General features: G+C 43.0%; 1 protein-coding gene across 2 annotated transcripts in view; it reads left to right on the top strand.

The window, feature by feature from the left end:
* The window catches only part of LOC130304542 (17-beta-hydroxysteroid dehydrogenase 13-like), a 59,773-nt gene that overhangs the window by 13,750 nt on the left and 20,516 nt on the right, over window positions 1-25,507 (top strand). Inside the window, exons 1-4 of one of the 2 annotated variants that reach the window (XM_056551941.1) lie at window positions 1,029-1,110; window positions 16,497-16,604; window positions 16,690-16,821; window positions 18,528-18,634. In XM_056551941.1, the coding sequence (XP_056407916.1) occupies window positions 1,042-1,110; window positions 16,497-16,604; window positions 16,690-16,821; window positions 18,528-18,634 (416 nt within the window). In that variant the 5' untranslated portion in view covers window positions 1,029-1,041. Of the gene's footprint in view, window positions 1-1,028; window positions 1,111-16,496; window positions 16,605-16,689; window positions 16,822-18,527; window positions 18,635-25,507 lie in introns of those variants that run through there. The other variant, XM_056551940.1, reaches the window with a different exon arrangement.

Below are 25,507 nucleotides of genomic sequence, written 5' to 3'. Positions count from 1 at the left end.
GAGAACTACAACTCCCAGCATGCCTGGACAGACTGAGCATGCTGAGATTTGTAGTTTTGCAACATCTGGAAGAGCACAGATTGGAGACCATTATACAGTGGTCTCCAAACTGAGGACCTCCAGATGTTGCAAAACTACAACTCCCAGCATGCCCAGAAAGCCAAAGGCTGTCTGGGCATGCTGGGAGTTGCAGTTTTGAAACTCCCAGAGGCAGCAGTGAGATCGCTTTACGGCGATCTCACTGCTGCCAATGAAGATGCCGCACTGCTGCCGGAAACTCACCTCCGGGACGCAGCGCCGCCGGGACCGCCTGGAGGACGTCGCTCGCGCCGGGACCGCTCGGGACACCACTCGGACGGGTAAGTGACGCCGGGGGACGGGTCAGGGACACTTAGCAGAGCGGTGTGTGTCCCGATCCCCGTGATCCGAACTCACACACCGCGCTGCTAAGTATTTTCATAGCGAAACGCTGCTATCAGCTAGTCAGATTTGACCAGCTGATAGCAGCGATCGCTGGGGGGGGGGGTTGAAATCCCCCGTGGTCGCATGGTAAGATGGCTGGCTATCAGTGATAGCCACCATCTTACCGGGCGCTGCGGGATGCCGCGAGTAGCGGCAAAAATGTTCATGACGTACCTGTATGTCATGGGTCGGGAACACCTTGCCACCCATGACGTACAGGTATGTCATAGGTCCGCAAGGGTTAAAGGACATCTGTACTGATGAATTTTACATATTCCTGTGCCCGGGCTGAAAAAATAAACAAAATAAACTTTGACTCACCTTCTTGCGTTCCCCCAATGCTATGGTAACAGCCTCTTGATCCTCATGCGGCTTCCTGGGGACAGGAACGTCAGCATATCACCGGCTGCAGAGATGTCCCACCTCGGCCGGTGATAGGCTGAGCGCACTATCATGTAAGGAGCCGCACTGTCATGTAAGGAGCCGGCCGGCGACAACAGGATCCAGACAAAAGCTTGCAGGCGCTACTCCCTAATACCCCATGACGTCAGTTGACATCATGAACATTCAACATTCCGCATGTTTATGGTGGACGTGCCTGCACACAGCACATTCATTACGCTACCTCAGGTGGCCAAGTGGCAGCAGGTATGATCTCTGATTGTACAGTTACAGTATATGTGAGGGCACACATTGGCCCAGATTTATCAAACTGTGTGAGAGAAAAAGCAGAGTGATTTTCCCACAGCAGCCAATCACTGCTCAGCTTTCACTTTACCAGAGCTCGTTAGCTGAGCTGTGATTGGTTGCTGTGGGAAAATCTCTCCATTTTTTCTCTCACACAGTTTGATAAATCTGGGACATTATGTACAGGTGCAAGAAAAAGAATGTGAACCCTTTGGAATTATATGGATTTCTGCACAAATTGGTCATAAAATGTGATATGATCTTCATCTAAGTCACAACAATAGCCAATCACAGCCTGCTTAAACTAATAACACACAAAGAATTAAATCTTACCATGTTTTTATTGAACACACAATGTAAACATTTACAGTGCAGGTGGAAAAAGTATATGAACCCCTAAATTAATGACATCTCCAAGAGCTAATTGGAGTGAGGTGTAATCCAACTGGATTCCAATCAATGACATGAGATTAGAGGTGTTGGTTTCAGCTGCCCTGCCCTATAAAAAACACACACCAGTTCTGGGTTTGCTTTTCAAAAGAAGCATTGCCTAATGTGAATGATGCCTTGCACAAAAGAGCTCTCAGAAGACCTACGATTAAGCATGAAGCTGGAAAGGGTGATAAAAGTATCTCCCAAAAGCATTGCTGTTCATCAGTCCATGGTAAGACAATTTGTTTATAAATGGAGAAAGTTCAACACTGCTGCTACTCTTCCCAGGAGTGGCCGTCCTGTAAAGATGACTGCAAGAGCACAGCGCAGACTGCTCAATGAGGTGAAGAAGCATCCTAGAGTATCTGCTTAAGACTTACAAAAGTCTCTGGCATGTGCTAACATCCCTGTTAGCGAATCTACCATACGTAAAACACTAAAATAGAATGGATTTCATGGGAGGATACCACAGAGGAAGCCACTGCTGTAAAAAAAAAAAAAACATTGCTGCAAATTTACAATTTGCACAAGAGCACCTGGATGTTCCACACCAGTTCTGGCAAAATATTCTGTGGACAGATAAAAACAAAGTTGAGTTGTTTGGAAGAAACACACAACACTATGTGTGGAGAAAAAGAGGCACAGCACACCAACATCAAAACCTCATCCCAACTGTGAAGTATGGTGGTGGGGCATCATGGTTTGGGTCTGCTTTGCTGCTTCAGGACCTGGACGGATTGCTATCATCGAAGGAAAAATTAATTCCCAAGTTTATCAAGACATTTTGCTGGAGAACTTAAGGTCATCTGTCCACCAGCTGAAGCTCAACAAAAGATGGGTGTTGCAACAGGACAACGACTCAAAGCATAGCAGTAAATTAACAACAGAATAGCTTAAACAGGAGAAAATACGCCTCCTGGATTGGCCCAGTCAGAGTCCTGACCTCAAACCGATTGAGATACTGTGGCATTACCTCAAGAAAGCGATTCACACCAGACATCCCAAGAATGTTGCTGAACTGTAACTGTTCTGAAAAGAGGAATGGTCAAGAATTACTCCTGACCGCTGTGCACGTCTGATCTGCAACTACAGGAAACGTTTGTTGAAGTTATTGCTGCCAACAGAGGTTCAACCATTTATTAAATCCAAGTGTTTACATATTTTTCCACCTGCACTGTGCACATGTTTACATGGTGTGTTCAATAAAAACATTGTAAGATTTAATTCTTTGTGTGTTATTAGTTTAAGCAGACTGTGATTGTCTATAGTTGTGACTTAGATGAAGATCAGATGACATTTTATTACCAATTCGTGCAGAAATCCATAGAATTCCAATGGGTTTGCATACTGTTTCTTGCAACTGTATATTAAAGTGACGACTGCACGCCTGGGCTATTGTTGCAGTGTGGGGCCTGGCCAGGCCTGCCTGGGGTTCCGGGCCCCTTTCTGGGATACGCGCTGTACCCCCCTAATGGCAGCCCTGTCTGTGATAAATACAGAATCCATCAAATAGTATATTTTTGATACTTTCAACATAGCCAAGCCTTTAAAGCCAAGTTTAGCATTACTCTTCAAACTACATTTTCTGGGTTGGACTACTAGGTACCTCAGACTTATTAAGACCTGTTATTCAGGGCTAATCCCTTCTGCAAAGCACTGGTGCTAAGCCCTCCAAAAAACCATTTCTAAATCGTCTAGACATTCCCGAAATAAAGAAGCACTCCGTTCAGTTTTTTTTCCTTAGAATGCAGCATAGGCTATTTTTGGAAAATAATCTAGATGTTCTGGTGTATGTCTTGTGCTTATTTGTTTTAGCTGATTTGGCAGGCATGGCTTTTCAGACATATTGATTTCTATTTCCTCAATGAAATGATTTTCTCATGCTGCCTATATTTCCCATGACTCCTTTGACTTTGCAGAGAGGGAAAGTGGAATCTAATCATTGAAGTCTCTCTAATAAAATCACCTGAAGATCTAATCACCTGGCTAGACTCCAGCAGCCTAAACTGCTAAGACTCCTAAGTGCGTTGGTGTCCGTTCACATAATATATATACATGAGGTGAAAGTGATTTGACATATAATTATAATTGAGGTGTTTTATGGAAATCTTCTGAGATTTCAGAAATATGACAGAAAAAAATGTGGTAAAAACACAGCCTCAAAAAAGGTGTATAACTACTATATATCCTGATCACATAGCAACAGCAGCAGTATACAGATAGGGGGAGATTTATCAAAACCTGTCCAGAGGAAAAGTTGCTGAGTTGCCCATAGCAACCAATCAGATCGCTTCTTTCATTTTTAACAAGGCTTCTGCAAAATGAAAGAAGCGATCTGATTGGTTGCTATTGGCAACAGGGCAACTATTCCTCTGCACAGGTTTTGATAAATTTCCCCCATAGTGTGGAGGGGGCTGTGAGCCACCAGAAGAGATCTTATAGGTGATGTTATCCTGTGGTTCATTGAAAAACAGCTGACCTAGGACAGAGCACTTCCTCTGACACATTAAGCACTGTAATTTTCTTTAGGTCAGGTTGTTGATCACATTACCCAATTATAGTAATGAAACACATGGATGCAGCTTTGCTGTAATTAACCCCTTAAGGACTCAGCCCATTTGGCCTTAAGGACTGTTACGCCGAGCGCTCCGGGTCCCTGCTCCTCCCCGGAGCGCTCACGGCGTCTCTCTCCCTGCAGCGCCCCGGTCAGACCCGCTGACCGGGAGCGCTGCACTGACATTGCCGGCGGGGATGCGATTCGCATAGCGGGACGCGCCCGCTCGCGAATCGCATCCCAAGTCACTTACCCGTCCCGGTCCCCGGCTGTCATGTGCTGGCGCGCGCGGCTCCGCTCTCTAGGGCGCGCGCGCGCGCCAGCTCTCTGAGACTTAAAGGGCCAGTGCACCAATGATTGGTGCCTGGCCCAATTAGCCTGATTAGCTTCCACCTGCTCCCTGGCTATAATACCTCACTTCCCCTGCACTCCCTTGCCGGATCTTGTTGCCTTGTGCCAGTGAAAGCGTTTAGTGTTGTCCAAGCCTGTGTTACCTGATCTCCTGCTATCCATATTGACTACAAACCTTGCCGCCTGCCCCTACCTTCTGCTACGTCTGACCTTGCCTCTGCCTAGTCCTTCTGTCCCACGCCTTCTCAGCAGTCAGCGAGGTTGAGCCGTTGCTAGTGGATACGACCTGGTTGCTACCGCCGCAGCAAGACCATCCCGCTTTGCGGCGGGCTCTGGTGAACACCTGTAGCCACTTAGAACCGGTCCACCGGCACGGTCCACGCCAATCCCTCGCTGACACAGTGGATCCACAACCTGTAAGCCGATCCTGCTGAGGTGCCGCTGCCAAGTCTCGCTGACCTTACCACGGTGGTCGCTCAGCAATCGCAGCAAATTGCCCAACAAGGACAGCAGCTGTCGCAGTTGACCGCCACGTTACAGCAACTTCTGCCACTGCTACAGCAGCAACCATCTCCTCCGCCAGCTCCTGCACCTCCTCCGCAGCGAGTGGCCGCTCCTAGCCTCCGCTTGTCCCTGCCGGACAAATTTGATGGGGACTCTAGACTCTGCCGTGGATTTTTGTCTCAATGTTCCCTGCATATGGAGATGTTGTCGGACCTATTTCCTACAGAACGGTTTAAGGTGGCGTTCGTAGTGAGCCTTCTTTCTGGAAAGGCCTTGTCTTGGGCCACACCGCTCTTGGACCGCAATGATCCTGCCACAGTCCAGTCCTTCTTCACTGAAGTCCGTAGTGTTTTCGAGGTACCAGCCCGAGCTTCTTCTGCCGAGACTGCCCTGCTGAACCTGGTCCAGGGTAATTCTTCAGTAGGCGAGTACGCCATCCAATTTCGTACTCTCGCTTCCGAATTATCTTGGAATAACGAGGCTCTCTGCACAACCTTTAAAAAAGGCCTATCCAGTAACATCAAGGATGTGCTGGCCGCACGAGAGATTCCTGCCAACCTGCAAGAACTTATCCATTTGGCCACCCGCATTGACATGCGTTTTTCTGAGAGACACCAGGAGCTCCGCCAGGAAAAAGACCTAGATCTCTGGGCACCTCTCCCACAGTATCCTTTGCAATCTACGCCTGTGCCTCCCGCCGAGGAGGCCATGCAAGTGGATCGGTCTCGCCTGACCCAGGAAGAGAGGAATCGCCGTAGGGAAGAAAATCTTTGTCTGTACTGTCCCAGTACCGAACAGTTCTTGGTGGATTGCCCTATTCGTCCTCCACGTCTAGGAAACGCACGCACGCACCCAGCTCACGTGGGTGTGGCGTCTCTTGGTTCGAAGTCTGCTTCTCCACGTCTCACGGTGCCCGTGCGGATTTCTCCTTCTGCCAACTCCTCCCTCTCAGCCTTGGCCTGCTTGGACTCTGGTGCCTCTGGGAATTTTATTCTGGATTCTTTGGTGAATAAGTTCTGCATTCCGGTGACCCGTCTCGTCAAGCCGCTCTACATTTCCGCGGTCAACGGAGTTAGATTGGATTGCACCGTGCGTTACCGCACAAAACCCCTCTTAATGTGCATTGGACCCCATCACGAAAAGATTGAATTTTTCGTCCTTCCCAACTGCACCTCTGAAGTCCTCCTCGGTCTGCCATGGCTCCAGCTTCATTCTCCCACCCTTGACTGGACCACCGGGGAGATCAAGAACTGGGGCTCTGCTTGCCACAAGAAATGCCTCTCCTCCCCTCCCAGTGCTGTCAGGCAAGCCTCAGTGCCTCCTCCTACACCTGGTCCCCCCAAGGCTTATCAGGACTGTGCCTTGCCTCCTCATGGCCCCCGTCCTGGTGACACCCTGCCCCGTGCCAAGCTTCACCCTCTGCCCTCCCTCCCCATTCCCACTCCTGCTGTACTGCCTGCCTTTGAGGAAACCCTACAATCACTCCCGGTGTCCTCGTCCCATGTGAAGCAGTTGCCGGACAAAGAAAGGGGGAGACCTAAGGGGGGGGGGGTACTGTTATGCCGAGCGCTCCGGGTCCCTGCTCCTCCCCGGAGCGCTCACGGCGTCTCTCTCCCTGCAGCGCCCCGGTCAGACCCGCTGACCGGGAGCGCTGCACTGACATTGCCGGCGGGGATGCGATTCGCATAGCGGGACGCGCCGCTCGCGAATCGCATCCCAAGTCACTTACCCGTCCCGGTCCCCGGCTGTCATGTGCTGGCGCGCGCGGCTCCGCTCTCTAGGGCGCGCGCGCGCCAGCTCTCTGAGACTTAAAGGGCCAGTGCACCAATGATTGGTGCCTGGCCCAATTAGCCTGATTAGCTTCCACCTGCTCCCTGGCTATAATACCTCACTTCCCCTGCACTCCCTTGCCGGATCTTGTTGCCTTGTGCCAGTGAAAGCGTTTAGTGTTGTCCAAGCCTGTGTTACCTGATCTCCTGCTATCCATATTGACTACGAACCTTGCCGCCTGCCCCGACCTTCTGCTACGTCTGACCTTGCCTCTGCCTAGTCCTTCTGTCCCACGCCTTCTCAGCAGTCAGCGAGGTTGAGCCGTTGCTAGTGGATACGACCTGGTTGCTACCGCCGCAGCAAGACCATCCCGCTTTGCGGCGGGCTCTGGTGAACACCTGTAGCCACTTAGAACCGGTCCACCGGCACAGTCCACGCCAATCCCTCGCTGACACAGTGGATCCACAACCTGTAAGCCGAATCGTGACAAGGACTCAGACAATTTAATTTTTACGTTTTCATTTTTTCCTCCTCGCCTTCTAAAAATCATAACTCTTTTATATTTTCATCCACAGACTAGTGTGATACCCATTATTACATACTTTTCTATTATTGTTGCGCTTAAAAAAAATCACAAACTTTTTAACCAAATGAGTACGTTTATAATCCCTTTATTTTGATGACCTATAACTTTTTTATTTTTCCCTATAAGCGGCGGTATGGGGGCTCATTTTTTGCGCCATGATCTGTACTTTTTTTTGATACCACATTTGCTTATAAAAAACTTTTAATACATTTTTTATTATTTTTTTTAATAAAATTTATTAAAAAAGTAGGAATTTGGGACTTTTTTTTTTCGTTCACGCCGTTCACCGTACGGGATCATTAACATTTTATTTTAATAGATGGGACATTTACGCACGCGGCGATACCAAATATGTCTATAAAAAAAATTTTGATGCTTTTTGGGGGTAAAATAGGAAAAAACGGACGTTTTACTTTTTTATTGGGGGAGGGGATTTTTCACTTTTTTTTTACTTTTACATTTTTTTACATTTTTTTTTACACTTGAATAGTCCCCATAGGGGACTATTCATAGCAATACCATGATTGCTAATACTGATCTGTTCTATGTATAGGACATAGAACAGATCAGTGTTTTCGGTGATCTTCTGCTCTGGTCTGCTCGATCACAGACCAGAGCAGGAGACGCCGGGAGCTGGACGGAGGAAGGAGAGGGGACCTCCGTGCGGCGTTATGAATGATCGGATCCCCGCAGCAGCACTGCGGGCGATCCGATCATTCATTCAAATCGCGCACTGCCGCAGATGCCGGGATCTGTATTGATCCCGGCACCTGAGGGGTTAATGGCGGACGCCCGCGAGATCGCGTGCGTCGGCCATTGCCGGCGGGTCCCTGGCTGAGATCAGCAGCCGGGATCAGCCGCGCATGACACATCGCGTTAAGTACCACCGCACCAGGACGTACATTTACATCCTGCGTCCTTAAGGGGTTAAACAGATGGCATAGTCAGAATAGTTATGATAAGTGTGCATGGTATGGCAGGAAAAAACCTAGAGTGCTTTTTTAACTCAACAAGACTGAAAGGAGGTTAAGCATTCATACTATTTGACTGTAGCTAATGCCCAAGATGTCCTGATACCAACAAGTTTCAAAAAAGAAATGTGTTTTGTTACAAAATAACAACTAAAATGATCTGAATGTAAGTAAAATCTAAGCTACATATACTTTTGGATTGCCAGCAAAGGCCAAAGACACACAGAACGCTGTCTTCCAAGCTATGTCAGCATCAAATGCTATAAAACATGCATTCACACTATTTATTTAGCTTATCTTTGTAGCTGTGATTTATTATTTTTCTCCAGTAATGTTAGCATTGACACACTTAACTCTTCACTATCCAAGCGCTATTACACCTGGGGACATCTAGATAAGAATTTGAAATAACACATTACTTTCCCCTATGCATTTACTAACTTTTGAAGAAAAAAAGAGGAAAAGTATAATTCACAGCATTTTTCTTTTTTAACCCCTGACAAGCATATTAGATTGACTGCTTTAATAATACAACCTAAACAATCAAACACACAATCATATTATCTCACCTAAGACCCCATCATCAGCCCACAAGATAGGATCTTTCCTTTATCAGTCCACTCCATCATGGGACCTGGAGAACCTTTCTACTATGGAAAAACTAGTGCCTGACCACTGTGCACCAACATAGCATTAGATTTATGTTACTTTCCTTGCTCAGAACAATGTGCTGAAAAATAACAATGATTTTAACCCCTTAAGGACTCAGTGTTTTTCCACTTTCGTTTTATTCTCCTCACCTTTTAAAAATCATAACCCTTTCAATTTTGCACCTACAGACCCATGTGATGGCTTGTTTTTTGCACCACCATTTCTACTTTGTAATGACTTCAGTCATTTGACCCAACAATCTACTGCGAAACAAAAAATATATATTTGTGGGACAAAATTGAAAAAAAACTGCCATTTTGCCTGGATCTCAGACACGGAGCAGTGAATTCGGTGATCGGACAATGAGGAGGCAGGTAAAGACCCTCCTCATGTCCTGACAGCTGATCAGGACACCGCGGTGGTCCCAATCAGCCCGACTGAGCTACCAGGAATGCTTTTTTTTACTTGATGCGGCAATCAAAAGGGTTAATACCAGGCATCACCGCGCTTGGTGATGTCCGGTATTAGCCACAGGTCCCAACTATCGTTAGCCGTCGGCACGACCCACTATGACGCCATGCCCCCTTCCATAGACTTGCATTGAGGGGGCGTGCCATGACATCACAATCCCCCCGCCGCCCACACCCAGCGTTCTAAATTAACGCTGGTTGTTGCACAGAGAACACGGAGGTAGGATCTCTAGGAGCGGAGTACCCCTTTAAGAAGTGCTCCCTTAGACTGTGTTAAAGGTGTACTCCAGCGCTAAGACAACTTATCCCCTGTTCAAAGGACCCTGCTGGGGACCCCCGTGATCTTGCACGCAGCACCCTGTTAGAATCAGTCCCCGGAGCACATTCGCTCCGGGCCTGATTACTGGCGATCACGGGGGCCGGAGCATTGTGACATCACGGCCGTGACGTCACAATGCTCCGGCCCCCGTGATCGCCAGTAGTCAGACCCGGAGCGAACGTGCTCCGGGGACTGATTCTAACGGGGTGCTGCGTGCAAGATCGTGGGGGTCCCCAGAGGCGGGACCCCCGCGATCAGGCATCTTATCCCCTATCCTTTGGATAGGGGATAAGATGTCTTAGCACCGGAGTACCCCTTTAAAACGCTGCGGCTAAAAAGAACTGCAACTAATTTCCAAATGTGTTTTTGCCACAAATGATTCAATTGAGGTAACAATGACACCTCTTTCCACAATTATGTAATTCAAGGAAACATGTGTCATTTTAACCGTGATTTCAGTAATTTGTGGTAAAACAGGGCAAAAAAATGTGTTAATCAGTTGCAGTACTGCAAATAAGCTGCAACATGTGAACACAGCCTTAGAGCCCTTTTACACGGGTGATTACGCTGGTCTACAAAAAAAGTGAAAGTTGGCTCTTTTGTTTAGAAAAATAGTCAATCCTAACCAAAGTGGGGTCTAGTAACAAGAATATGACACCAGAAACATTTTCTTACCTCTTCATTCAAAGATATTTTTATGTATGTATATATATATATATATATATATATATATATATATATATATATATACAGTATATATGTGTGTACAGAACTCTTCCCTTCAGACTCTTACCTATTTAACTATTCACTAGAGCGTTTTTTTTGTTGGTTTTTTTTTTTGTATTCTACTTCTGGGGCATCTTTGATGTAGAAATAACAATCACTGACAAGATTTGAAGTTTCTCGCCATGTCATGGGAATGGCGAAAGACATAGACCACAGAGATTTACTGCACATATATTAAAGCAAAATTGTGGTGCTCATCTTTACAGCTCAGGTAATGGTAATATGCTGTGTTTATTAACGAAGTCAATTTACATTTCTGAGACGCAAGAATCACTTCACTGCACGCATAACAAAAATTACTCACACTATTAACACATTTACGAGGCATATTATAGTGGAATTAATCAGAAACAGAAACCAAATAACAAATTAGGTTAAGAAAATGAAAATTGTTTTTCTTATATGTACATCTCATATTTCATTTATTGCTCTTAGAACTTCATATACAGCAAAAATTTTAATGACCAACTTTATATTTCCCTCTATCATAAAAATTGATAAAATGAAATCCTGTATTTTAAGAGAATTTGAGCTAACTAAACGTTTTAATCATCATATTTGTTTATGTCACATCAAAATGGAAAATAAACGTGGCTATGTCCTTAAGGGGTTAATAAAAATGTATTTTCAGAAAAGAGTGAATTACCGATGTAGTTCAGAGGCACAGCTAGGGTAGGGCTAATAAGTCTTTGCATTTGACCTGGGTGAAACAAAGCCTTGCTACAGCGCTGCTCGAACCAGACAGCTTTTTGGCATTAACTTATGCTCAATACAAACAGAACGAGTACAAAAGTTGTTCTGAGTAGTAAATATTTAACCTTGTATTCTAATGTTATCAATCATATCCCTACATACAGTACCTTACATAGCAGCTGATATTTGTCCTGAATCCAGATATTTGAAACAGACAATTTTTATTTATTTATTCATTTATAAATTTCCCGATATCCTTTATCATTAGGATACCCGTTTATATCCCCTCTATTATTTAATAATACATCCTTTATCATTGGCGAGCCCGGCCTGACTGTTTTTTATTTTATTTTTTATTTTATTTCTTTGTGTTTTTGTTTTAGTAGGATTGTATTATATTGTGGACTAAGATAGGCAGAGAGGCGTGGACAGATAACATACGTACACGGTGAAGTGTTATGTTATACTGTGTGTCTAGACTAGTGTTGCTCAAATATTCGCGAATATAGCACTATATATTCGTAATTACGAATATTCATTTTTTTTTTTTTTTTCACAGTTCACATCACAGTGATCATACCTTTCTGCTTCCAGCTTGTGTAGTGTAAAGAAGGCTCTAATACTACTGTGTGAGACTGGTGTGCGAATTTGTGCATATGCAAATTTATGCTTGTACGGGTTTTTATATATGCAAATTTTCGCATATGTAAATTTTTCGCACACGCGAATATTTGCATATGCGAAAATAAAACGCGAATATTCGCGAATATATGACGAATATTCGTCCATATATTCGCGAATATTCGCGAATTCGAATATGGCCTATGCCGCTCAACACTAGTCTAGACCTTGAAGTTTGGACAAATAGCATAGTTTTATTTAAGACAGGACACAGGAATATTTTTAGGAACAGCGAACCTATTTGTTTGTTGTTAACACTTGGAAAAGGAAGGAAGGAGGAATAGTATACAATATTTATACCAATATTTATATCAATATATTTATACATTCCCTTGCTCAAGCAGCTATTTCCATATGGAATTTGTCCATACATTTCTTTTTCAGATATAGATATATATCTGTTAACATAAAGTTTTGAACAGTTTTTCCAAGAGAAATACATATACGTGTAAAATATAAACAGGATCATACAGAAGTATGGAAAAAGAAGAGACAATAAAATAATTACAATATATCTAATCAAGGCTGCATCGCAGAACCCATGGGTCATAATAGAATTCTATCGCAAAATGTGAGGTCAGTTGCAAAAAGTTGTTAAAGCCAGACAAAACTATGAAAGAAAGGTGTATGAAGATCTATAAACTTAGTAGCATGCCAGTAGACCTTGATAAAATGTGAAGTGGGTTTAACCCCATTAAGGATGCAGCCAATTTTCACCTTAAAGTGGGTACTTTGGCCCTAGACATCTTATCCCCTATCCAAAGGATATTGTGAGTCACCAGACACGGAGCGATCTTTGCTCTGTGAGGCTGATGACAGGTGGGTGCTGCAGGAGAGATTGCGGGGGTCCCCAGCGGCAGGACCCCGTGATCACACATCTTATCCCCAGATGGACCTGAGCATTTTTTTTGCAAATCTGACCTGTGCAACTTAATGCATTAATAACTCTGGGATGTTTTTACTTATCATACTCTATGTTAGTGGTAAATTTTCATTGATACATAGCATTTTTCTAACTTTGAAGGTCTCTGCTTGTAAGGAAAATGGACATTCCAAATAAATTATATATTGATTCCCATATACAATATGTCTACTTTATGTTGGCATCATAAAGAAGACATGTTTTTACTTTTGAAAAAATTAGATGGCTTCAAAGTTTAGCAGCAATTTTTTTTTAAATTACGTAAATTACGTTAATTAGTTCAGGTACTGCTAATGAGCTGCAAGATGTGAACCCAGCCCAGATCATTTGTTAGGCTTAACTATGATGAGGGCAGGGGTGCTGTAGTTTTGATAAATAGTAGGGAGGAATAACCTGTCGAAATGAAGCACTCTGCCGACGTACGAGTGTTTGCTTGTTTGTCAGCTGCACAATGGCCCTATTACACAGGGCCATATCACCCTTTTTGTCCAATAGGCATCCTGTGTAATAGAGCTTTCAGGTTAGGTTTACACTACAGAATTTCCAAGCATAATTCTGCTTAGAAATCACGCTCGGAAATTTTGACGCAGCAGAATCCCATTGCTGACAATCGGATTTTATTGCACAGTGCAGTCTATGGAATTCCAGAGTCGGACGTTCTTCCACTGAAATTCTGCTACCGAAAGAATGATTCTGGTCATTATTTTGGCGGAATTCAAGTGAAATACATTGCTGTCTATGGGGCTGACAATGTTAGCTTAGTCCTCTCGGAATATCTGGCCAGAGATTCTGTAGAATGAACCCTGCCTAAATAAGAGCTGAGGATAATTAGAAAAAAAATGTTGGCTGTGTAGTATAGGAGTAAACTTTGACTATGTAGATAAAATGGGTGTAGTACATTTTTGGCATATCATCTCTGAATATTGGCATGTCTATTAGTCAAGTCTTTGTTTTCTGTGGTGGTTTAGTATAAAATACTGTGTGTTAAAAGTTCACATAAAAAATTAAATAAAATATATATATTTGCTAGGAGTTAACTATATAATATTAACTATAAAAGATAGAGTTGAGAAGGAGTGGAACTGATATGACAGATACTATAAGCTATGTTAAGAATATGAGTTATAAGTGGTTATCCAGCATTAGAAAAACAGATCTGATTCCTTTAAAAAAATAAAAAATAAAAAACTTCACCATATTTGTTTGCAAGTTGGGTTAGATTCTGCAGCTTGGTTTCAGATCTGCTTAATGTCACTATCCCCCACTGAAGTCTGGAATCTGTGTGTTGAGAAATTCCACATAAATTCAGTGCACATTCTGCGGAAAAATCTTCTGGTAGAATGGAATCTGAGCACGGAAATTCTGCAGTGTGAACATAGCCTAAAGCAGCAATGATAGGCTCCTGCATCCTCCTGTGTGTTGCTACCTATTGGGCTAGGCAAGTTCTCAGACTTTAAGACCATGTTCACATAGCGGAATTTCCATGCGGAATTCTGCTTAGATATTCCGCTGCAGCAGACTCCCAGTGATTTTAATAGGATTCTGCTGCACTGTTCACATGGCAGAAATCCCACGCAGATATTTCTGCCACCGAAATCCAGATTCCAGAGTCAGCAGAAAGAATAGACATGTCTATTCCTTTTGCAGATTCCACAAGGCAATGCATTGCTGTCTATGAGATGGCACATTTCCAAGCGGTCCTAGCACTGGCATGTTGTGCAGACGCTTTGCTGGCTGTGGAATGTCCATACAAATGTTCAGTGTGGGTTTTCCACCGAGTAAACATAGCCTATGGGCCACTTGGAGCACAGTGACTGATGGTCCTGTATACTGACATGGGGAGGAATGTGGGGGTGAAGCGGCTTAGATACCACTAATAATAAATAAACAGTCCGCAATATAATAGATGGTTTTAAGATTCTCTGTTCTGGAATATTAAGGCTACAGTCCCATGTAGCTCTAACGTAGAGTATTTCACGCCGTGCAAAATGTGCTGCGCAGCGGGAAATACATTGCATATCCTGCACTGAGCATACACAGAGGGCTAGCCGGCAGCAGTCCTGTTTGTTCAGTGAAGTTTGGGGACGGGGCTGTGCATCACAGGCTTGTCAGCGCACGGCCTTGGCCCCAAACCTCACTGAGCAAACAGGGCTGCCGCCGGCTGTGTATGCTCACTGCAGAAAACGCAGCGTATTTCCAAATGCGCAGCATATTTTGCGCAGTCAAAACACCAAAAAAGGGGGGAGGAGATATGCTCATAGATATATAGGGTCCTGTGGTAAATACTCTAAATATGAAACCAAAAGAAAAAGAAACCACTTGTGAACGGACCATGTATAAACTAAAATGAGTTTTATTGAGAATAATATCAAGACATATAATGATTACACACACAGCATGGACAAACAAAAAGTGGGAACCAGGGAGCAGGGGGAGATAAAAAGAAAGTAACAATAATATATATAGAGTCCAAGTGTGCTGAACAATTTAAAATGCCAGCAACGTGCCATAAGTAAATAGGACCAATATCTAAAAAACGCACACAAAACGGATCACAGAGAAAACCAGATATAATAGTGGCATAAAACAATGAGACTCCCTCCGCTCCCCAGTTACCCACCAGACCTCCAACGCGTTTCACCCAACGGGGCTTTATCTCCCCCTGCTCCCTGGTTCCCACTTTTTGTTTGTCCATGCTGTGTGTGTAATCATTATATGTCTTGATATTATTCTCAATAAAACTCATTTTAGTTTATACATGGTCCGTTCTCAAGTGGTTTCTTTTTCTTTTGGTTTCATATTTTGCGCAGTGTGAAATACGCTGCATTAGCGCTACGTGGGAAAGTAGCCTTAAAGTGAATCTCTGAGAAGCTTTTAGTACTTAATAGAATTTAACTACTATGTTCATGTAACATATCAATGTAGTTTGTGGTTGAAGGTATTAACTGGTCATTTCAATACTGTTTGAAGGGACAATGGCACTTCACTTTAATGGATCCGCAGGAAATCTGCCGCTATTGAAGATTTTCCGCGGACCATTTGAATTGAATGGTAACAAAACCTGCTCCGAGTTTATCTATATGTGAATGTACCTGTAAGCTCAAAATGTAAAAATGAATGGCTCTGGCATGCAAACCCTACTAGATACATTTTATTCTTCTTATTTAAAAAAAAATTTATTAAAGGGGTTATCCAGGAAAAAAACTTTTTTTTTATATCAACTGGCTCCAGAAAGTTAAACAGATTTGTAAATGACTTCTATTAAAAAATCTTAATCCTTTCAGTACTTATAAGATGCTGAAGTTGAGTTGTTCTTTTCTGTCTAAGTGCTCTCTGATGACAGGTGTCTCGGGAACCGCCCAGTTTAGAAACAAATCCCCATAGAAAACCTCTTCCACTCTGTGCAGTTCCCGAGACAAGCAGAGATGTCAGCAGAGAGCACTGTTGCCAGACAGAAAACAACAGCTCAACTTCAGAAGCTGATAATTATTGAAAGGATTAAGATTTTTTAATAGAAGTCATTTACAAATCTGTTTAATTTTCTGGATCCAGATGATATATATAAAAAAGTTATTTCCTGGAATACCCCTTTAACCCTGAATTTCACTTTATATACTGATTCAAAACATTTATGTATATAAAAACATCTTACTACAGGATGGAATAGAAGAAACAGCAGAACAGTGCAGACAACTAGGAGCTAAAGCTTTCACCTATGTGGTAGACTGCAGTAAGAGGAGCGAGATTTATGCTGCAGCAGAAAAGGTGGGTATCCATATTTTACATATGCAAACACAGTTATATTTTTATATCTCCATGATTAATAGTCTGTTTCCATGATATATTGAAGGTGAAGACAACAATTGGGGATGTGGATATTCTAATAAATAATGCAGGAGTAGTGTTTGGCGTAGAATTTCTGCAACTACAAGATCATCAAATTGAGAAGACATTCGAAGTTAACATTCTTGCTCATTTCTGGGTTAGTATTTTATCATTTAAGTTAAAAAGGCTAGTTGTCATGCATGTATCTCTTCTGTTCATCATCTAGTGTGTCCTACAGTTAAAGAAGAAATCCAGTGGTAGAGAGTGGTTTCCTTTGGATAGGGGATAAGTGTCTGATCGCGGGGGGTGCAACCACAGGGACCCCCGCGATCTCCTGTACAGGGCCCCCGACTCTGCTTTACTAGGTTGACTGTCGCATTCAGCACTGACGTAGGTTGAAACATGCCCCCTCAATTAATTATGGGAAAGGCGGAGGCAAAGCGTTCACGTGTCTCTGCCTCTCCCTCTCCCACAGAGATGAATGGAGGGGGCATGTTTCGAAATCCCAGTGGTCGGAGCCCCTGCGATCAGACACTTATCCCTTATCCTGCAGATAGGGGATACGTTGTCTATCACTGGATTTCTTCTTTAAAGGGGTACTCCACCCCTAGACATTTTATCCCCTATCCAAAGGAAAGGGTATAAGCTGTCTGATCGCGAGGGTCCCGCCGCTGGGGACCCCTGCGATCAAGCATACGGAACCCCAGTCATCCGGTGCCGAATGATTGGCGATACAGGGCCCCCTCGTGACATCACAGCCACACCCCTCAATGCAAGTCTATGAGGGTGTGTGGTTGTGATGTCATGAGGGGCGTGGCCATGACCCCAGTGATCAAACATCTTGTCCCCTATCCTTTGGATAAGGTATAAGATGTCTAGGGGAGGAGTACCTCTTTAAGGCCTTTTTACATGGGATAAATGAGTGTTCGTTACTAGCTTGTTTGCCAGTGATCGTATCTTTGGTGTGGCCAAAAAAATTATTGTTATTGGCCACACATCACCCTGTAAACAGGGTATATGAGACCGATAAAAATTTAAAGGGCCGCACAAATGATCCAGCTTAGCATACAACTGCCGATCACCAAGATCAGTGCATGTTATTTGCTTCCTGTCAGCCTTAGGCTATGTTCACACAGTAGAATTTCTGCATGGAATTCTGTGTGAAAATTCAGCAGAAATGAATTGCTCATTGACTACAATGGAATTCCTGCAGTGGAAATACTGCAGCAGAAATTCTGCTGTGTGAATGGGGCAGCGGAATCCCATTGAAGTGTATTGACTATAAATTTATGCAAAATTTTCTTGCGGAATTCCATGCAAAAATTCTGGCATGTGAACATAGCCTAAGACTCCATTTACACCATAAATATGCTCAGCGAGTGTATACTACAGACCTAGGCAATAGTATGTCTATACAGCTGCATATGTCAGCCATACATTCCGACTACGATGACTAGTAAACACCGATCAACCACATTAAAATCACTGACAAATAAAGTGAATAAAATTGATTATCTTGATACTGTATTTATTACCTGTCAAGGGGTGGGATATATTAGTCTAAGTTCACACACTGTTTATGGGGCTCATTTTGACCCTCAAATAAATTTGTCTGAAAATTTCAGAAATTTTTGAGCTTTTTTTTTGTATTTTAGCTGTTTTTGGTCCTCTTTAATACTTCATTTCAGACATATTTTGTTAATATTTCAGCCATTTATTCATAACGGTTAAGGCTTTAGCGCTAAAGAAGTTTTCAAGAGGAACAAACAAACAAATAAACAGATATTTATTTTAGATGTAGTGTACTGCATGTTTAAAGATTTGCCTAGATGTTAAAAATGTACATTTCATTTCTTATGTAAGACTACCAAATCTTTCCTTCCTGCAATGATGAAAAAAAATTGTGGTCATATAGCTACAGTGGCTTCTGTATGTGGTCATGTCGGCTTAACATATCTGGTAGATTATTGGTAAGATCAATTTGTGCAAAGTGCAAAGCCTAACACTTGAACCGGACTATAAGAAAAGCATGAACCTGACTGTAGAAAACTACACTGTAGCAAAAAGACCATCAGAAAAAAAGGAAGGTGTACTTAAAGGGGTTATCCAAAATTAGAAGAACCTAGTTTCTTTACTTTCAAAAACAGTGCCACACCTCACCTCAGGCTGTGTGTGGTATTAAAACTTGGCTCTATTCACTTCCATATAAGCTGCACCTGAAGCCTTTATACTAAGAGCTTAGCTGTTCCTATGCATTTCCTGCCTCCTGACAAAGTATTTATCATTTTGAAGGCCTGAATTGAGGTTCTGCTTAATCCCTTTGTCTCCAGGACTGGAGCCAATAAATGGCTAAATTGGAATATCTGAGTGAATAATATCCTGGAAGGACTGCAGTAAAGCTTCTCCTATTACTTCAGCTACAGAAATGGACAAAACACATCTCCTTGAGCATCATCTTTTTTTTTTTTTAAAGCAGTTGAAGGGGAAATCTAGCCTGTAGTGTTATGACTTGCTATAGATAGTTATGAAAATATGCCACCTTGAATTTCCAAAGGGCTCTATAAAGAGCTCAATGCCCTTGGCACTGGTAAAGTGCCATTTAAAAGGGTATTCCTGAGATTTTTTTAAAATCAAATATTAACTGTGCTCGGGGTGCAGTTAAATAGAAAAAAAACAATGATACTTACCTTGCTTGCTCCCCCTTGTCTCCGTGTGATCCCCCTCCTGTGCTGAACTTCCTTATTTCTATGTAGCACAAGGACTTACCTGCTTAGCCAACTAATATCCACAGTGGTGTTCAACCTCAGCAACTGATTGGCTGAGCTGGAAGGCTGGAAATAGACACAGACAAAAAGACATGCAGGACTGACACATAGACAGCAGGCATGGCAGGAGAGCGAGGAGGGTTGGGGTAGTTTCCTGGTGGAAAATCTGCAGCAGATTACATAGATCTCAATTGGGTTAGCTGCAGGTAACCCACTTTTGTGAACGTACCCTTAGTATAGGTTTTTTTTGTGAATGCTAACTCATTCTTCCTTTCTATATAAAATGGTCCTTGAAAGTTTGTGAACCCTTCCGAATGTTATATATTTCTAATTAATCTAAACCTACAGTACATTAGATTTTTTACAAGTCCCTAAAGGAGACAGAAAACCAAATTAAACAAATGACTCAAAAAATATTAGGAGAGCAGGGAAAAAAAGAACAGAGATGGCGCTCCAATAGTGAAGTACGTTTGTACAGGGTTAAATCGGTGGAAAGACTGAAATAATGCTCACCTTATTGTGTTGTGCTGGCAGGCACAACACTGTGAATCGCTTTTGGTATATGTATCGGGAGGCAGCCGGCCGTTGGTCCCGCTTGGCAAGCGGGCTGGATCAGGAATGCCGATGTGGAATCTGGGTTGCATTGCGGGACTCGCCAGATGTCCGAGAAAAATTCAGACTTCTTGGCTTAGTAGGCGCTCGCCCGAGGATGACTCAGAGTCAGTTGGGCTATTGAGGCTTTTATTTTGTGCATAAACAACGCGTTTCAAGGGGGCACCCCTCTTCATCAGGTTTGTAGTACAAACCTGAGGAAGAGGGGTGCCCCCCTCGAAACGCGTTGTTTATGCACAAAATAAAAGCCTCAATACCCCAACTGACTCTGAGTCATCCTCGGGCGAGCGCCTACTAAGCCAAGAAGTCGGAATTTTTCTCGGACATCTGGCGAGCCCCGCAAGGCAACCCAGATTTCACATCTGCATTCCTCAAAAAAATATTAGACTTGGTCAGTTATTTATTGAGGAAAATTATCCAATAACACACATGTATGATTGGCAAATGTATTTGAACTTTTGCTTTCAATATCATTTATGAACCCCGTGTGCAATAGTTGCATAAAAAAGGTTTCCATAACATTGTAGCCCATTTTAACCCATTCTTTCAACTCTTCAACTTCAACTCTATTAGGCCATGTTCACACGTCCAGAATCTCTGTGCAGAATTCCGCATTGGAATTCTGACGAAGATTGCAGAGCAGCAGAGTTTGTTGATTTCAACTAGATTTTTCTGGTGTGCACACGGCGAAATTTCCATGTCAGATGTTTTCGTTACTGTTTCCTGTTCATTCTTTCTGCAGACACCAAACGGAACGCATAGCCGTATATGAGATTGCGCATTCCGGTGTGGTCCTAGTGTCTTGCGGACATTCCAATGTGTGAACATAGCCTTAGTTTGTTGCGTTTTCTACCATGAACTACTTGCTATAGGTCCTGCCACAACATTTCTATTTTAATCAAGGTGAGGACTTTGACTTGGCCATTCCACAGCTTTAACCCCTTAAGGACGCAGCCCATTTGGGCCTTAAGGACGCAGACAATTTTATTTTTACGTTTTCGATTTTTCCTCCTCGCCTTCAAAAAATCATAACTCTTTTATATTTTCATCCACAGACTAGTATGAGGGCTTGTTTTTTGCGTGACCAGTTGTCTGTTGTAATGCCATCACTCACTTTACCATAAAATGTATGGTGCAACCAAAAAAATACTATTTGTGTGGGGAAATTAAAAAGAAAACTGCAATTTTGCTTATTTTGGAAGGTTTCGTTTTCACGCTGTGAAATTTACAGTAAAAATGACATGTGTTATTTTTTCTTTGGGTCAATACGATTAAAATGATACCCATGATAACCTACTTTTCTATTACTGTTGCGTTTAAATAAAATCACAAACTTTTTAACCAAATTAGTAAAAAAAAAATTTAAATTTTTGGGAATACAATGTTATAAAAAAGCAGCTATTTTGGACTTTTTTTTGACTGATCAGGGTTATCGGTCATCTTCTGCTCTGGTCTGCGGGAAGGCAGATCAGAGCAGAAGACTCCCGGAAGGCAGCGGAGGCAAGTGAGGGGACCTCCGTCTGCCATGCTGGATGATCGGATCGCCGCGGCAGCGCTGCGGGCGATGCAATCATCCATTTAAGTGACCGCGATGCTGCAGCTGCCGTGATCTGTATTCATCACGGCATCTTAGGGGTTAATGGTGGACATCCGCGGGATCGCGGGTGTCCACCATTACCGGCGGGTCCCTGGCTGCGATCAACAGCCGGGACCTGCCGCGCGTGATCCAGGCATCCGATGCCCGCGGTTATGCTTAGGACGTAAATGTACATCCTGGTGCATTAAGTACCACGTCACCAGGACGTACATTTACGTCCTTCATCGTTAAGGGGTTAAAGGGGTACTCCGGTGGAAAACGTTTTTTTTTTTTTTTTTATCAACTGGTTCCAGAAAGTTAAACAGATTTGTAAATTACTTCTATTAAAAAAATCTTAATCCTTCCAGTACTTATTAGGTGCTGAATACTGCAGAGGAAATTCTTTTCTTTTTGGAACACAGAGCTCTCTGCGGACATCATGACCACAGTGCTCTAAGTTGACATCTCTGTCCATTTTAAGAACTGTCCAGAGTAGGAGAAAATCCCCATAGAAAACATGTACTGCTCTGGACAGTTCCTGGACAGCATATGTTTGCTATAGGGATTTTCTCCTTCTCTGGACAGTTCCTAAAATGGACAGAGATGTCAGCAGAGAGCACTGTGGTCATGATGTCAGCAGAGAGCACTGTGTTCCAAAAAGAAAATAATTTCCTCTGTAGTATTCAGCAGCTAATAAGTACTGGAAGGATTAAGATTTTTTAATACAAGTAATTTATAAATCTGTTTAACTTTCTGGCACCAGTTGATTAAAAAAAAAAAAAGGGACCTTACCTGCCTCCTCGGTGTCCGATCGGCGAATGACTGCTCCGTGCCTGAGATCCAGGCAGGAGCTGTCAAGCGCCGATAACACTGATCACACGCCAGTAATAATACACGCCAGTGATCTGTGTAAAAGATCAGTGTGTGCAGTGTTATAGGTCCATATGGGAGCTATAACATTGCAAAAAAAAAAGAAAAAAAGTGTTAATAAAGATAATTTAACCTCTTTCCTAAATAAAGTTTGAATCACCCCCCTTTTCCCATTCAAAAAATAAAACAGTGTAAATAAAAATAAACATATGTGGTATTGCTACGTGTTTAAATGTCCGAACCGAACTATAAAAATATGTGGTTAATTAAACCGCACCGTCATTGGCGCACACGTAAAAAAATTCCAAAGTCCAAAAAAGTGGTCACTTTTTATGCCATTAAAAAATGAATAAAAAGTGATCAAAAAGTCCTATCAAAACAAAAATGGTACCGATAAAAACTTCAGATCACGGCTCAAAAAATGAGCCCTCATACCGCCCTGTACATGGAAAAATAAAAGTTATAGGGGTCAGAAGATGAAATTTTTAAACGTATAAATTTTCCTGCATGTAGTTATGATTTTTTCCAGAAGTACGACAAAATTAAACCTGTATAAGTAGGGTATCATGATACAGAATAATGATAAGGTGTCATTTTTACCGAAATATGCACTGCGTAGAAACGGAAGCCCCCAAAAGTTACAAAACTGCGTTTTTTCTTTGATTTTGTCGCACAATGATTTTTTTTCCGTTTCGCCATGGATATTTGGGTAAAATGACTAATGTCACTGCAAAGTAGAATTGGTGATGCAAAAAATAAGCCATAATATGGATATTTAGGTGGAAAATTGAAAGGGTTATGATTTTTAAAAGGTAAGGAGGAAAAAACAAAAATACAAAAACTGAAAAACCCTGCATCCTTAAGGGGTTAAACTTGTTCTTTTTTTTTTTTTTTTAACACATTCCAGACCCCCCTTCTAAGACTCAATGTTTTCCCACTTACTGTTGTAAGAGGGCTTATTTTTATGTGGAATATATACATGTTACATGGGCTGTCTAGACAAAACTAACTTAGTTGGTAAGTAGTAGGGGATCCGATCTCCAGAACGGTAACCAGCCTCTCAGTGAAGAGCGCGTGCAGTAGACGGCATGAACTCCGTTTACTTCTATGGGAGAGCTGAAGAAATCGATTACAGCAGTCAGGCATTTTCTGGCTCCAATGAATGGAGCGTGTACAGTCTACCACATGCACTCCTCACTAAGAGCTGGGGTCCTGTTTTGGAGATCGTGGAGGGATCCAAGCGGTCAGACCTCCTACAATCAGCTACTTATACCCTATCCTATATATGGGGGATAAGTTCGTTTTGGCTGGACAACCCCTTTAAGGTAAAAAAAATTTTTTTAAATGGAATTGCCAAATGGAATTGCTGAATAAGTCAGGATTACAATAATAATAAGCTGTTACTAGAGATGAGCGATTTTTTTTTATTTTATTCGCCCGATTCTCTGAAAATTCCCAAAAAATGTGTTTTGGTCCGAATATATTTGTGGCGAATTGCTATTAAAAACAGCTAATTCTGGCCTACAGAAAGCCTCAATAGGGGTGTAGAACACTTTGCCTTCTGTAACACGCATAGGGTGTGTGCTGGGTTAGTGAAATAATACTGTTATTCAGTATGCGAAGAGTGGCACAATGACAAAGCGTGGAGGTGTAATCAGTATGAGGAGACCATATAGGTGCTGAATGACACAGCGTGGAGGTGGCAGCAACAGGAGGAGAACATATAGTGGCTCAATGACAGAGCCTGAAGGTGGCATCAGTATGAGGAGACCATATAGTGGCTGAATGACACAGCGTGGAGGTGGCAGCAGCAGGAGGAGACCACATAGTGGCTGAATGACACAGCCTGGAGTTGGCAACAGCACATAGTGGCTGAATGACACAGCCTGGAGTTTGCGGCAGCATGAGGAGAAAATATAGCGGCTGAATGACATAGCCTGGAGGTGGTAGAAGCATGAGGAGACCATATAGTGGCTGAATGACACAGTCTGGAGGTGGCAGCAGCATGATACCATATACAGCGTGGAGGTGGCGGCAGCAGGAGGAGACCTTATAGTGGCTGAATGACACAGCCTGGAGTTGGCGTCAGCATGAGACCAAATAGTGGCTAAATAACAAAGCCTGAAGTTGGCGGTAGCATATAGTGGCTGAATGAAACAGGCTGGAATTTGCGGCGGCCTGAGGAGACCACATAGTGGCTGAATGACATAGCCTGAAGTTGGCGGCAGCATATAGTGGCTGAATGACACAGCCTGGAGTTTACGGCAGCATGAGGAAGAACATATAGTGGTTGAATGACACAGCCTGGAGGTGGCGGAAGCATGAGTAGACCATATAGTGGCTGAATGACACAGCGTGGAGGTTATAAATGGACCATACGTTGTTCCCTTCAACCTTTTAGAGGTCTTTGAATCACATCAATACTTGGTGGTGTAGGTGGCACATGGTGTTTTTTGCACACCTTTCCTTTTGTTTGATTTAAAAAAAAAAATTTGGGTACATATATTTTATCCTAAGAATATTATTAAAAGTTTAAGTTTTACGTAATGCATATCCTCAATACTTATTTGTGGTCTGATGCGGAGGAATGTCTGTAACTGGGGAGCAGCACCTTAAATATGTTAATCACTATCCATATCTGTGAAGTGTTGGTGTGGCAGCATGGTCAATCTACTCTGATGCATCAGGCATTGATGGGTGGAAATCCTGGCTGATCCATGCCTGATTCATCTCCACAAAAGGTAAGTATCTCCACATTTTTCATGGACAGATGAGTTCTCCTTGGGGTTACTATGGCCCCCGCCACACTAAACACCCGCTCTGATGGCACACTACTGGTTGGGCAGGACAGCTTTTCCAGGGCAAACTCTGCTAGTTGCGGCCACAAATCAAGTTTGGCTGCCCAGAAGTCCAGTGGATCTTCAAGCTGTGTTGGCATGGTCATGTCAAGGTATACCACCACTTACTGGTTCAGGTCCTGCTCCTTGTCTATCTGCTGCTGATGAGTTGCTTCACTATGC

Source organism: Hyla sarda, chromosome 1 (assembly GCF_029499605.1).
Source record: "Hyla sarda isolate aHylSar1 chromosome 1, aHylSar1.hap1, whole genome shotgun sequence".
NCBI classification, from domain to species: domain Eukaryota; kingdom Metazoa; phylum Chordata; class Amphibia; order Anura; family Hylidae; genus Hyla; species Hyla sarda.
Note: the sequence above shows the minus strand (reverse complement) of the source record. Positions and strands in the feature narration are given on the sequence as shown.